This window comes from Schistocerca serialis, chromosome 9 (assembly GCF_023864345.2).
Source record: "Schistocerca serialis cubense isolate TAMUIC-IGC-003099 chromosome 9, iqSchSeri2.2, whole genome shotgun sequence".
NCBI classification, from domain to species: domain Eukaryota; kingdom Metazoa; phylum Arthropoda; class Insecta; order Orthoptera; family Acrididae; genus Schistocerca; species Schistocerca serialis.
Window position 1 is genome coordinate 244704263 of NC_064646.1, and position 13586 is coordinate 244717848.

At 39.0% G+C, this 13586-nt stretch overlaps 1 protein-coding gene across 3 annotated transcripts in view; it reads left to right on the forward strand.

The window, feature by feature from the left end:
• LOC126419351 (rabankyrin-5) overlaps positions 1–13586 on the forward strand; it is a 599595-nt gene that overhangs the window by 387584 nt on the left and 198425 nt on the right. The window contains exon 21 of one of the 3 annotated variants that reach the window (XM_050086536.1): positions 10323–10461. The exons of the other annotated variants lie outside the window; for them this stretch is intronic. Coding sequence (XP_049942493.1) covers positions 10323–10461 — 139 coding nt within the window. The remainder of the gene's footprint in view (positions 1–10322; positions 10462–13586) is intronic. 3 annotated transcript variants of the gene reach the window in all.

The window sequence follows — 13586 nt, forward strand, 5'->3', positions numbered from 1 at the left end:
ACTATGGGATTTTAGTAACTGGAAAAAGGAACTCTATGTATTTTGTTAGTAACTCTTCAAAAGAATAGTAATGAATGTAACTGTTCACTGCAGCTGAGTAGAGGCAGGCAATGAGTGAGAACAAGAGATGTAGCAGTTCACAGTTGACTAAAAATTAAGTTTGAATGTCCAGGAGCAGTTTTGGACTCCTCATCTCACCCACAGCAACAACTGCTGAGCAACAAAGAGATGCTATATCATATTCTCCTGATATAAGATGACCCTGATTATAAGACAACTCCATTTTTTCCAATAGGCTCCTTGAAAAAAATTTATTTTTAACATATTCTGAAATGAAGCGGATGAAGTTGTCTCTGGCTGGTGGCAATATGGTTCCAACAGTCTCTGTGAAAGGAATATCTTTGTTTAATGTGGGTTGCAGGTCTGTGGATGGATAAGTGTGAAGAAGGGGGATAGTAGATGACTGGATTACCTACCATCCAGTAGCAATACCTCCACATCGACAGCTGCCACCCCTCCATACCAAGAAGTCCCTACCATACAGCCTAGCCACCCTGTCTGCCACATCTGCAATGACGAGTGGTCCCTCTCGAAATATACCGAGTGCCTCACTACGCCTTTACAGACAATAATTACCCTCCCAACCATGTAAAAAAAATACCAACAACAACTCCCATGCCTTATTTTCCCATCACACACCACCTCTCAAAGATCCACCATCCAACCACAGAGGAGCATTCTCCTTGTGACTCAGTACCACCAAGGACTAGAGCTGATTTAGACTACCTCTCGTCATGTTCTGAAATGAGAAATTCCCTATCCACTGTCGTTGCCACTCCTCCCACAGTGGTATTCTACTGCCCACCGGATCTACACAAGATCCCTGTCCATACCTACACAGCCCCAGCTCTCAACCTCTTGCCCCATGGCTCATATCCCTGTAATAGACCTAGATGCAAGACCTGTCCCTTACATCCTCCCATCACCACCTACTCCAGTCTGTCACAAGCATCACCAGGTAAGGCTACCTCTGAAACCAGTCATGTGATTTACAAGCTAAGCTGTAACCTCTGTGCTGCATTCTACGTCGGCATGACAACCAACAAGCTGTCTGCATGAATGGCCACCGACAAATTGTGGCAAAGAATAACTGGACCACTCTGTTGCCGAGCACACAGCCCAACACAATGTTATTCATTTCAGAGATTTTGTCACTTCCCACCAACACCAGCTTTTCTGAAATGTGCAGGTGGGAACTACATTTCTGTAGCCCTCCTGGCCTCGACCTTCATTAGTCATTGTCCTTACCATCTAGCCGATTCCCTGTTTCCATTCCAGCACTACACAACCCTCTATTCCACCAGTGCACCCAATCTTTTTCCTTCTTCCCTTTTCTGCTACCTCCCCCATCTCTCCCCCAGCCTTCGTCTAACCTCCCAACTGCACTTAGCTGCCCTACTCTCTCTCCACCTCATCCCTATGTGCTCCCACTAGCAGCACTTTACCATCCCACACCCCTACCCTGCTATCCCTCACTCCCCCCCCCCCCACCCCACCCCCCCCCACCCCTCTCTCTCTCTCTCTCTCTCTCTCTCTCTCTCTCTCTCTCTCTCTAGAATATTTAACTCCCACACTTGCCTCCAGTACTAATATGGTGATTCCTTGATGTCTCAGAATTTCTATTAACTGATCCCTTCTTTTAGTCAATTTGTGCCATAAATTTCTTTCCACCTCAGTTTTATTCAGTATCTCCTCATTTTTGTGATCTGCTCATGTATGTATGCTTTGTAACACCACATTTCGAAATCTTCTGTTCTCTTTTTGTCTGAATTTGATTATTTACTTTAAAAAAATAAATGGAAATGATATTGCTGCTCACCACATAGAGGAGGCATTGTAGAGGAGTTGTTGGCAGACAAAATGAAAGAGACTGCTAAAATATTAATCTTTCAGACAAAGTCCTTCTGAAATATCTCTCTCTCTCTCTCTCTCTCTCTCTCTCTCTCTCTCTCTCTGTCTCTCTTCCATGCAAGGCTACATACCAGACAAATGCGTCAAAGAACTTTGCCATTTACGCAAAGTGTTTCCAATAATTATTGAACCTTTGGATGGCAGAAATACATCCATTAATTTGGAGCTTCAAAATCCTAATTCCTTTCACAGTAGTCTCCGTGGTAATGCATGTGCTTCTCAGAGTGATCCCATCATTTTGGAGACACTTCTGGAATGCATGGTTTGGAATGTTTATCAGCCAGGTTGTCACATTTTGCATGATGTCTTCTCTTGACTCACAGTGTTCCTTTCAGAGGTATTTCCAGCTTTGGAAATAACAAAGAGTCACACGGAACCATGTAGGGGGAGTAGGGAGCCTGACTAACCACAGGAATGGTGTGTTTGGTGAGAAAAGTCTGAGTCAGTCATACAGAGTGGGTGAGTATGTCGTTATAAAGGAGCTGCCATGCACAAATTGTTGGTCAAAATTGAAGGGTCAATCCAGTGCTTACCCCTATCTCATTTGCACGTCGTATTACTGTGACATGATGGTCTTCTGTGACTAAAACCTGCTTTTGCTCAATTACATTATCATTTTGGTTAGTTGAGGGTCTGCCTGAACACAGGTTACTGTCACTGATGTGTGGCCTTCTTTGAAGTGATTCTACGACTCCTTTATCAATCAGTTGCTCATGGAATCATCCCCAAAAGCCTCTTGAATCTTCCAAATGGTTTCCACTGGGAAATCAGCAAGCTTTTGACCATTTGGTGTGTCATTTTACAATGTGCTGAAAGCCATCAAGCACTCACTACACCATAGACACTCGTAGCCAAAATGCCAGGGACTGATACTTCCTACTGGTGGGAAAAAATTCACAAGTGTGCATGGATGTCCACCACAACATTTCCACCAAAGAAAGTATCCTGTGCTTCATAGGTCTGTTCAGGAAAAATAAAGTTAGTTGGTACTTTCTGGACAAACCTTGTATTTTAATGGATGTTAACAAGTTTTTCATTTTCAGAAACCTGAGTCTGATTTTTCCGATTTTATTTTATACCCTTACGTCTTCCACCACTGTCATTTATTTTACTGACATTATAACAAAAATAATCAGCTACTTCTAATATCTCATTTGACTACTCTGAAATTCACACTCAGGTGATTGGCTGAGGGTATGTTGAACCAATTTGCTATTTAAGATGGCGACGCATATAGATGTGGTAGTAAATCGGTCCATAAATTGCGAGTATTTAGCGTCAATAAGGTGCAAGTTATGCGACAAAATCGTATCAAGTGGCATTAGAATTTGTTCAGTGTTGCATATTTGGTATCATTCGCAGTGCTTCGCGAAAATAAATCAAGAAAACATCTCGTGTATGTGTGGAACAAAGTGTAACAGACGTCTGGCAGCGAGTGAAATGTGCCGCGCAAATCGTGAAATCATAGTACTCGAATCACTGCAGAAAGAACTGAAAGCCACAAGAGAACATGCTCTGTTGTTGGAAAACATTATTAAAAGTCTATCTGACCCATCACATAACGAACTCGGTCAACTTCAAGAGTACAGTGAACCAAAGAAATGTGCAAAACCTAAATTTGTTTCCAGTGTGTTAAAAGTTCTGTTAAGAAATCGATTTCAACATCTTATTACAGATTGTGAACTTAAAAATGTTGAAACAAGCAACTCACACCAAGACTACGAATCGGAATCGGCGGACAGGAAATTTACAAAGCGCAATAAGTCAGTAAAACGTAACTGTCTCGATGTTGCAAACAAAGTGACTCCTAAAAACTTTAGTAGGCCCACAGTTTTGCTTGCTGACAGCCACGGAAGAGGAATTGCAGGAATTCTTCGTTTCCAGCAGGATCTCAATGTGACAAGTGTTGTGAAACCTGGAGCAGGCCTAAAAGAAGTTTTGAAAAACTATAAAAACAATAATCATGTGACACAAAGTGAATGCATTGTAATATTGGGCGGTGCAAACGATGTATATAAGAATGAACTAATAGTAGCAAACAGAGTGCTAAGAGATGTGCTACATACAACAGAGGATCAGAAAGTTATTGTTGTAGGCATTCCACACAGACATGACCTTACTGAATCTTCTTGTGTGAACAGAGAAATCCAAAAAGCAAACAGGATGTATGAAAAGATCTGCAAGACCACTTCAAATGCTTTTTTCCTCAGTATTGACGATCTTGAAAGACAGCACTTCACAACACATGGTATGCATTTAAATAAATGGGGCAAATCGCTACTCAGTCAAAAGATCAAAATGGTAGTGGATATTGTTTCTCCTAGATGTAAGAAAAGTGATCCTATTCCACTACCACTGGTAAAGGACGCCTGCAAAGTATCTTCCCTACCATGTACTCCAGTTGCAGCAGTAACACAACATCAGGTATCACTGATTACAAAAGAATGTGCTGGGAGAGAGGAAGCTGTAACTACAGTTACAACAGGTAGAACACCTCATTCAGGAACTAAGATAACAGAAACAGCAAAAGTGGCAGCATATTCAGCATTAAGTGTAGCAACAGGTGATCCAGCTGTCCATTCTGCAGCAACATTTGAACTACCTACAGTGGGAACCCAGCCACTTAGATCATGCCATGAACAAGAAGACGCGAAGAGACCTCCAAGAGTAGAAGCAGTATCAAGTATAGCGGGCAAACAGAAAACTGTACCTCCATTACGTCTAAATGATTTTTTAGTAGAAGGCAGCAAGGGGAAGAAGCCCATAAGATAAATAGTGCCAGAGATTTAATAGCCTCTCAGCAAAATAGTGCATCTGTAAAGAAAGACAGGTTTGATTTTATAATATGTTATCTTAACATTGAAGGAGTAAGGGATAAAGAATTTATTGTCAATGACTTTGGATTAGAAAATAAGTTTGATATCTTTTGTTTAAGTGAACACTGGGCTAGTGAGAGTGAACTTACATTTATTAAATTTGATGATTATATTCTAGCCAGTAGCTACTGCAGAAAATTGCATTTAAGAGGTGGTGTGGCAATATATGTTAACAAGTCATTTAGCGGTACATTCAATAGATTAGATCTAGATTTTCTGTGTGATGAACAGAACTTTGAAGCTGCTGGTATAGTAATAGACAGTTTTAAGTTAGTTGTAATTTCCCTGTACAGGTCACCTAAGGGTATAACCAATGTATTTTTAGAAAAACTGGACCTGCTGTTACATGTACTTACAGATACTAGATGGATACATTATGATATTGTGATAGGTGGAGATATGAATGCTGAATTCGATGTCACAACACAAAAACCTACTGTCACTGAACTCCAAAACCTACTAAGACAGTGCAACTTACATTCAGTCAATAACAAACCTACAAGAGAACATGCATGTCTTGACAATATTTTTGTAAATTTTAAAACAACAGAAGAATCATGTTTTGTGACAGTATTTCCATATTCTGATCATGATTCAGTATCTTTAAGTTATACAAGAGGGATCTTGATAAGAGTTATGTAAATAAGTTTATCCCAGAAGTTGTGGTCACTAGACCAGTTACAGATGAGAAAATTGACAGGTTTCGTACGTCCCTTTCTAACAGAGATTGGTTTAGCCTGTGTTATGATGAGACACATTATACTCTAAGCAATTATCTGCCAGCAAAGGTACTATTTGATAGGTTTCTCAAAGCATTTTTGGGACACTTTAATGACTGCATACCAATAAAGAAATGCAAAGTAACTGACAGAGTCCTAAAAGCAAAAGTTCCAATAGACAAAATACATGATACACAAAACAGCTGTCTACTATGAAAAATCAAGTTATGTTGTTGTACAATATTTATAAAAATCTGAAAACCAACCATGCAAAACTAGCCTATGTAAGATCTAGGAGTGAGTACAAAAAAACAATTGTGGAAGCTAAACAAGCACACAATCTCAGAAGTATTGAGAAATCCACCAATAAGTGCAAAGCAGCATGGACTCTAATAAATAGTGTCGCCAAAGATAAAAGAAGTGACAAAATTAGTATCTCTCCCCAGGAATTTAATGACTTTTTTATTAAATCAGTTGAGGAAGTAGGAAGTGCTATAATTAAACCTGAAATAAGCTCATCACAGTTACTGTCAAAAAATATTGCTAGGTCATCAACAAACACAAGTACCTTCAATTTTTCTGAGGTCTCACCTGGTTTTGTGTTAAGAATAGTGAAGCAGTTAAAATCATCAGACAGTGTAGACATATATGACCTGTCTTGTAACATGCTTAAGAAAGTAATAGACTGTATAGTGTACCTCCTAACATATTGTATAAACAAGTGTATACTGGAGGGTTTTTTCCCTGATGAGCTTAAACTGTCTGGGGTAGTTCCAGTACATAAAAAAGGAGATAAAAATTCTGTCTCAAGTTACAGGCCAATATCCATAGTCCCAGTTTTCTCAAAAGTTCTAGAATGCATAATTTACCAACAATTATCTGTTTACTTTGATAACATAGGATTAATAAGTGGATCACAGTATGGCTTTAGGAAAAACCTGTCAACCATTGATGCCATAGACAATGTTGTTAAATACATCCATCAAGTATTTGAAGATAAATGCTTTGCCCAAGTGATTTTTTGTGACCTAAGCAAAGCCTTTGACTGTGTAGAACATACACTACTACTCGAAAAAATGGACTTTTACGGTGTTAAAGGTAACAGCCTTAAGCTATTAAGATCATGTTTACAAAACCGTAAGCAAGCCGTCTGTGTTGGGAAAGAAATGTCCAGTATAGAACAAGTTGAGGTATGTGTTCCACAGGGATCCGTGCTGGGCCCTTTCCTTTTCCTTATAATGATAAATGACCTGCCATCATTTATCAAATCCAGAACAGTACTCTATGCTGATGATACAACATTTCTGAACAGCAGTAATGATCTTAATAGCCTTAAAACATCTGTTACAGAGACAATTGAGGAAGCTTCACTCTGGTTTAAAGCAAATGGGTTCTTGCTTAATGAAAGCAAAACCCAGCAGATGGTATTTAGTTTAAAAGACAAGTTTCCATCAGATGATCCTAGTTGTGTTAAATTTTTGGGGGTATATTTGGATGATAAACTTTCTTGGAATCCACATATTAAGTATATTAGCGGTAAATTGTCTAGGGTAATCTATTTGTTAAGGCGATTAATGCACTGTGTACCTAAAAATTATGTTAGAGTATCTTACTACTCATTTTTCCAAAGCATCATATCCTATGGCATTATTTTATGGGGAAACTCCACTTGTGTGCATGATATACTATTGCTGCAAAAGAAAGCTATTAGGATAATTACAGGCTCACCATACAAGGCTCATTGTAAACCTTTGTTTACTCAACAAAAAATCATGACAGTAATAAACCTATATATTTATTATGTTTTAATCTACACAAAAAAGAACTTACCTAAAGTAAAACGCAGGGCAAATATACATTGTTACAGCACTAGGACAAACAGCTCTATCTATACGCCCTACCACAGACTGTCAAAATCAGTTAACAGTTATGAACTTATGGGCCACAAATTATTTAACAAACTTCCACAAGGTATACAAAATTTACCAGAGCAACAATACAAACAAACACTTTATGACTGGTTAGTTGTAAACCCATTCTACAATGTAAAGGATTTCATGACCTGTGATATTAAACTGTAAAGTTCTTAACAATTCTGTCCTTCTATAGCATGTACTGTACTGTACTGTATTATATGTATGACTTTGTCTATTGCTGTAATGGCTTAAAGACAATAAAATTATTATTATTATTATTATTATTTCTCTGCCATTCCTTCAAATATCACATGGAAAAAATGAACACACAAATTTTCCAGTGCGAGCTCTGATTTATCTTATTATTTTATAAGGGGCAGTCAAGTGAAAATGAGACATGTGGAAAAAATGTAAGTAAACTGTTTATTATTTCAATTGCCCATAACTGTTAACACATTTATCCTACTGAGAGATGAGATGGTCGGTGCCTTCATGTAAAAATGTCTGCAGTTGCTTAATGTAACAACCCTAGGGTAATTTTCCCTGTTCCAGATTGCCTCTGTTGATGTCTGCCTTAGTATTAATGAACTGCATAATACCAGTTTTTATCGATATTTATGTAATTTTGATTCTGTTGATGTTTGTCTCCCTGTTAATAAATCGCTTGATACCACTTTTTGTTGATAGTTGTGTATTTTTTAGCTTTTTCTGGGGAACTGTTTTTTATTGTAATTATCCATTATTTCTATGCCTTTGTCCTATTGGGTACGTGTGAAAACATTTGGTATGCTTTTTATACAGATATATGTTCATTCTGAAAAATCCATGTGTTCTTACACCCAACTTATACATCAGATAAAAATAATTATTTAAGTTAATACAAATTATACATCATTTACACTAATATGTAAATCTGTATTTTTCTGATGAGCATAGTTAATGTCACAGAATCGATCAACGTAACATCTTTGAAAATCATTTGCTATACAAGTGTCTTTGGTCATGAGTTGATTCCGTGTGCAGCAGTTGGTGTAGAGTAACGATTATGGCTCCACTGAGTTCTGTTTCATCTCAGTTTTGTAAAGTAAAGTAATGCCATGTATTAAAGATGTGTGTGTGTGTGTGGGGGGGGGGGGGAGGGGGGGGGGGCATGCTAAAAAAAATGTAAATAGTGAGTGTTCTATTATTATTTAAAATATTAATAATACAGTTGGAGGTTGCCTAAATTACGATGAATGAAATGGAGGGTGAAGCTTTGACAATGCCAGCCACTCGTGCTGGCGAAGCGTCAGTAAAATCATTAGATGAATGTTGGTCGAAGAACCCGAGACAGAAGCCAATAGGCAGTTTGTCAACAAGTGGCTACGAAAGCCTTAACAATTTTGTAATAAAAATAAATTTTCACCTGATGAAGGCCCAAGAAGCCAAAAGCCTGTTCATGACCAAATAAATATAATTTTACACAACTTTAAGCCGTCGGCACACGGACCTTGCTGTCGAACATTAACATTGAGCATGCCAAGTTCAACGTGCTGCTGAACACTCAGGAACGATGCTACTTGTGGATATGGTATGTGGGCCCCAACGTGGTATAAGCGATCACAACACACTCCAGCAGCAGTTTGAGGTATGTTTCTAATTCATAAATCACACTGTTTACTCAACGGGCGCACGTAAAATTACCAACTTAGCTATATTAATACGCACATTTCCTCCATCGTCCACGAAAGGGAAAGTACCATGTCCAGTCAATAAGGACACAGGCTTATAAAAGTTCTATTACAAACAGTGTGATACAAATTTGGAATACTTCTCCGCATAAGATAAATATTATTTCATCATTTCCACATTTTAGTAAAACCCGAAGGTCAGTCTTACTTGATCACTATTCCTACCCAGTAGCAGAATCTTTGCAACATGTGAATTACGAAGCGTAAAAGAAAAAGGAGCAAAATATGTTTATACAAGTAGCGCAAGCTGTCCTGTAGATTAAGCCAATCGAACAAAGTCACCCCTCAAAAAAAGGTGAACTTATATTTACGTAACATCAAATATTATAGCATATACTTATATTAAACTAATAATAAAGTATCGGAACCAAATAAAAACGAGAATGTTAGGAAAAAAAATTGGAAGTGTTTAGACGCGAACCACCGCCTCAACAAAAACTCATTACTGGACACAGATGCTACTCATTACGCTAAACTAACAACATGCTCCTGCTACTTAATCGTACTCTTTTTATGCCATACTAAAAACGTTAATCGTAGATAATTATGTTACTAATTGAAATTTAATTATAACAAATTGTATCAAGAACAATGCGTTTTGGGTGGATCTTCAGTGTGTTGCTGCCTTCAAATAGCCTACTCTCATAATACACAAGTTACAATAATTCTTTTGCCACGAATATGATGTTTTTCATTATTTTATTGGAACGAATCGCACAAATAACAACGGGTTTTCCAGTGATTCTCAATTTGCTGGTGCTCAGAAATGGCATATATACATATAGGCTTGAAATGAATGCCAATATGGCGCCTCATAACTCTATACTGGAGGGAGACGGTGTGCGTGTAGTTAGAGTGCCGACGGCTTTAGATGGTGTTCCCTTTTTAAAGTAAAAAAGTATACTTGAGAGTGTTAAAGATTCTTGAGGCACTTGTCCCAAGGGCTTCCAGCTGTCAACACTTGCCTTCAAATAGTATTCTGTGTTGGTACAAATTGTATAGCAGTTCTGAATATGTGGCATGTGGTAGTTTAATCATATCAGATTTATGACTGTTGCTTATTGTCTGATGTCGGCTTTTTCATTAATCTATGTGCTTTCTGTATTCTAGCCCTTCTTTTGGCATACATGAAAGGCAATGGGAATCTATGTCGTACACTGGTGAGATCTGGTGCTTGCCTTGGTGCTATGAACAAGGATGGTATTACAATTTTCAACTACCAGGTTGCAACAAAGCAGCTTCTTCATAGGTATGCAAGTTTTCAGCCAATGCATACTGCTCAAATTTGCTATTTGCTTATCCTACTCTCAAAGTTACTGATACTGAAGTGAGACAAGATAACTTGGGGACAAGAGCCAGCAGGAGAGGCATAGTGAACGGATCTAGGTTCATTTCCCATCATATGACATTGCTTTACTTTGAGAAGCTAGATTACCAGCAACATGTCCCACTGTGGAGTAGCTTTCTTAATTTAGGTTGGTTGTGTGCTGCCTTGTCTTGTCAACTGTGAATTGTTTTGGATGTAACCTAATTTTATGGAATCAATTAGATGAATCTGATGAGCACACAGTAATCTCTCCTTCCTCACTTAGGCCCCTGTGTGTTTACACAATAATTTCTTCCGTTTTATCTCATTTTCAACCAGAGCATCTAAAGAAATGAAAGTCATAAATTAAAACTTTGTTTTAGAGTTATGAAAGCAATGTAGAGTAAAGCTAGAGAAATGGGCAGCATCAACAATGAACTCATAAAATATGTTGCAGTTTGTCTTGACCTGAGACTGCAAAGTCACTTCAGTATGGTTGGTAAAGGAGAGTCATACCAAGAGCAAGGCAACAAGTTGTTTGAAAAAGGAGACTGAGGTGACTTCCAGAGTTATAAGGGTTTGGATACACCATGTAAGGCTAACATTAGGATCTTGAACAGCAGTTTAAAAGTAATATCAGATTGCTGATTAAGTTAAGAAAAAATGGGTTTCTGTAGAGGAAATATTGGCAACATACATAGTATTTGTAATGAAGATGATCACTGAAAAACAGACAGAATATAATCAAAAGACACAGTTTACTGTAGAAAATAACTAACAAAAGAGGGTACACATTCTATATGATAAATCCTTTAAGAAGCTATGCTAAAACACAACAATCACATTATACATAAATGGAGAGCTGGCAGCACCTTTCTTCACTAGCAGAGGGGTCAGAAAAGACTAAAACATGGTACTCACAAAGAAAACTATGGCTTTTATAGAAAAGGACCCCATTATAACAGTAGTGAACATTGCAGTAATAACATAGGTATGCCATTTTAATTAGAAAGTGGTGTCACATGTATGACAAATACACTACTGGCCATTAAAATTGCTACACCAAGAAGAAATGCAAATGATAAATGGGTATTCATTGAACAAATATATTATACTAGAACTGAGATGTTGTTACATTTTCACGCAATTTGGGTGGATAGATTCTGAGAAATAAGTACCCAGAACAACCCCCTCTGGCCGTAATAACAGCCTTGATAAACCTGGGCATTGAGTCAAACAGAGCTTGGATGGCGTGTACAGGTACAGCTGCCCATGCTGCTTCAACACGATACCACGGTTCATCAAGAGTAGTGACTGGCGTATTGTGACGAGCCAGTTGTTCGGCCACCATTGACCAGATGTTTTCAATTAGTGAGAGATCTGGAGAATGTGCTGGCCAGGGCAGCAGTCAAACATTTTCTGTATCCAGAAAGGCCCGTACAGGTCCTGCAACATGCGGTCATGCATTATCTTGCTGAAATGTAGAGTTTCGCAGGGATCAAATGAAGGGTAGAGTCACGGGTCGTAACGCATCTGAAATGTAACGTCCACTGTTCAAAGTGCCGTCAATGTGAACAAGAGGTGACGGAGACATGTAACCAATGGTACCCCACACCATCATGCTGGGTGATACCCCAGTATGGTGATAACGAATACACGCTTCCAATGTGTGTTCACCGCGATGTCGCCAAACACGGGTGGGACCATCATGATGCTGTAAACAGAGCCTGGATTCATCTGACAAAATGACGTTTTGCCATTTGTGCACCCAGGTTCATCTTTGACTACACCATCGCAGGCGCTCCTGTCTGTGATGCAGCGTCAAGGGTAACCGCAGCCATGGTCTCCGAGCTGATAGTCCATGCTGCTGCAAACGTCGTTGAACTGTTCGTGCAGATGGTTGTTGTCTTGCAAACGTCCCTATCTGTTGACTCAGGGGTCAAGATGTGTCTGCATGATCCGTTACAGCCATGCGGATAAGATGCCTGTCATCTCGACTGCTAGTGATATGAGGCCGTTGGGATCCAGCACGGCGTTCCGTATTACCCTCCTGAACCCACCAATACCATATTCAGCTAACAGTCATTGGATCTCGACCAATGCGAGCAGCAATGTTGTGATACGATAAACCGCAATCGCGGTAGGCTACAATCCGACCTTTATCAAAGTCGGAAACGTGATGGTACACATTTCTCCTCCTTGCACGAGGCATCACAACAACGTTTCACCAGGCAACGCCGATCAACTGCTGTTTGTGTATGAGAAATCGGTTGGAAACGTTTCTCATGTCGGAACGTTGTAGGTGTCGCCACCGGCGCCAACCTTGTGTAAATGCTCTGTAAAGCTAGTCATTTGAATATCACAGCATCTTCTTGCTGTCGGTTAAATTTCGTGTCTGTAGCACGTCATCTTCGTGGTGCAGCAATTTTAATGGCCAGTAGTGTGTATACACAAGAAAGTAGGAAAATTCTGAAACATATGAGGAAAAATGAATATGTGTATGAGAAACCAGACATAAAAAAAAACACGAAGGAAGTTTTACAAAGCAATGACTGTGGTTTAGTGTCAAAGTGCCAGACCACAAATCCAAACGTCTCTACTTCGACCTGTGGTCAATCATATGGTTTTTATCTGTCACTTATCACTTCTTTCACCTTTGGCAATGTTTGTCGATGTGAAAAATACCCAGCTGCACCGCAATTCAGAATCCATGTCAAACTGTAGGTCCTCCTGTATGTGGCTGGATAAGTTAGTTCCAAGGTCGAAGGAAGGCAATGGCATACCATCTCCAACAGGACCATGTCTAGCAAAGCACTATGATGCTCAAAATATACTTTGGATTGATGACTGCTTTATTTTACTGATCCTCTCAATACTGTGCAAAAGTGCGTCAGTGGTGTCTTACAAACAACAATGAAGTATGATGATGATGATGATGATGATGATGATGATGATGATGAAAGATACAGGAGCTTAAAACTATGATGCACATCCCATATTGTGAGGCAAAAAAGATGTAAAAGGCTATGCTGGCCCCCCCATCTTCATTGACGCCTTTGCTTCAGATC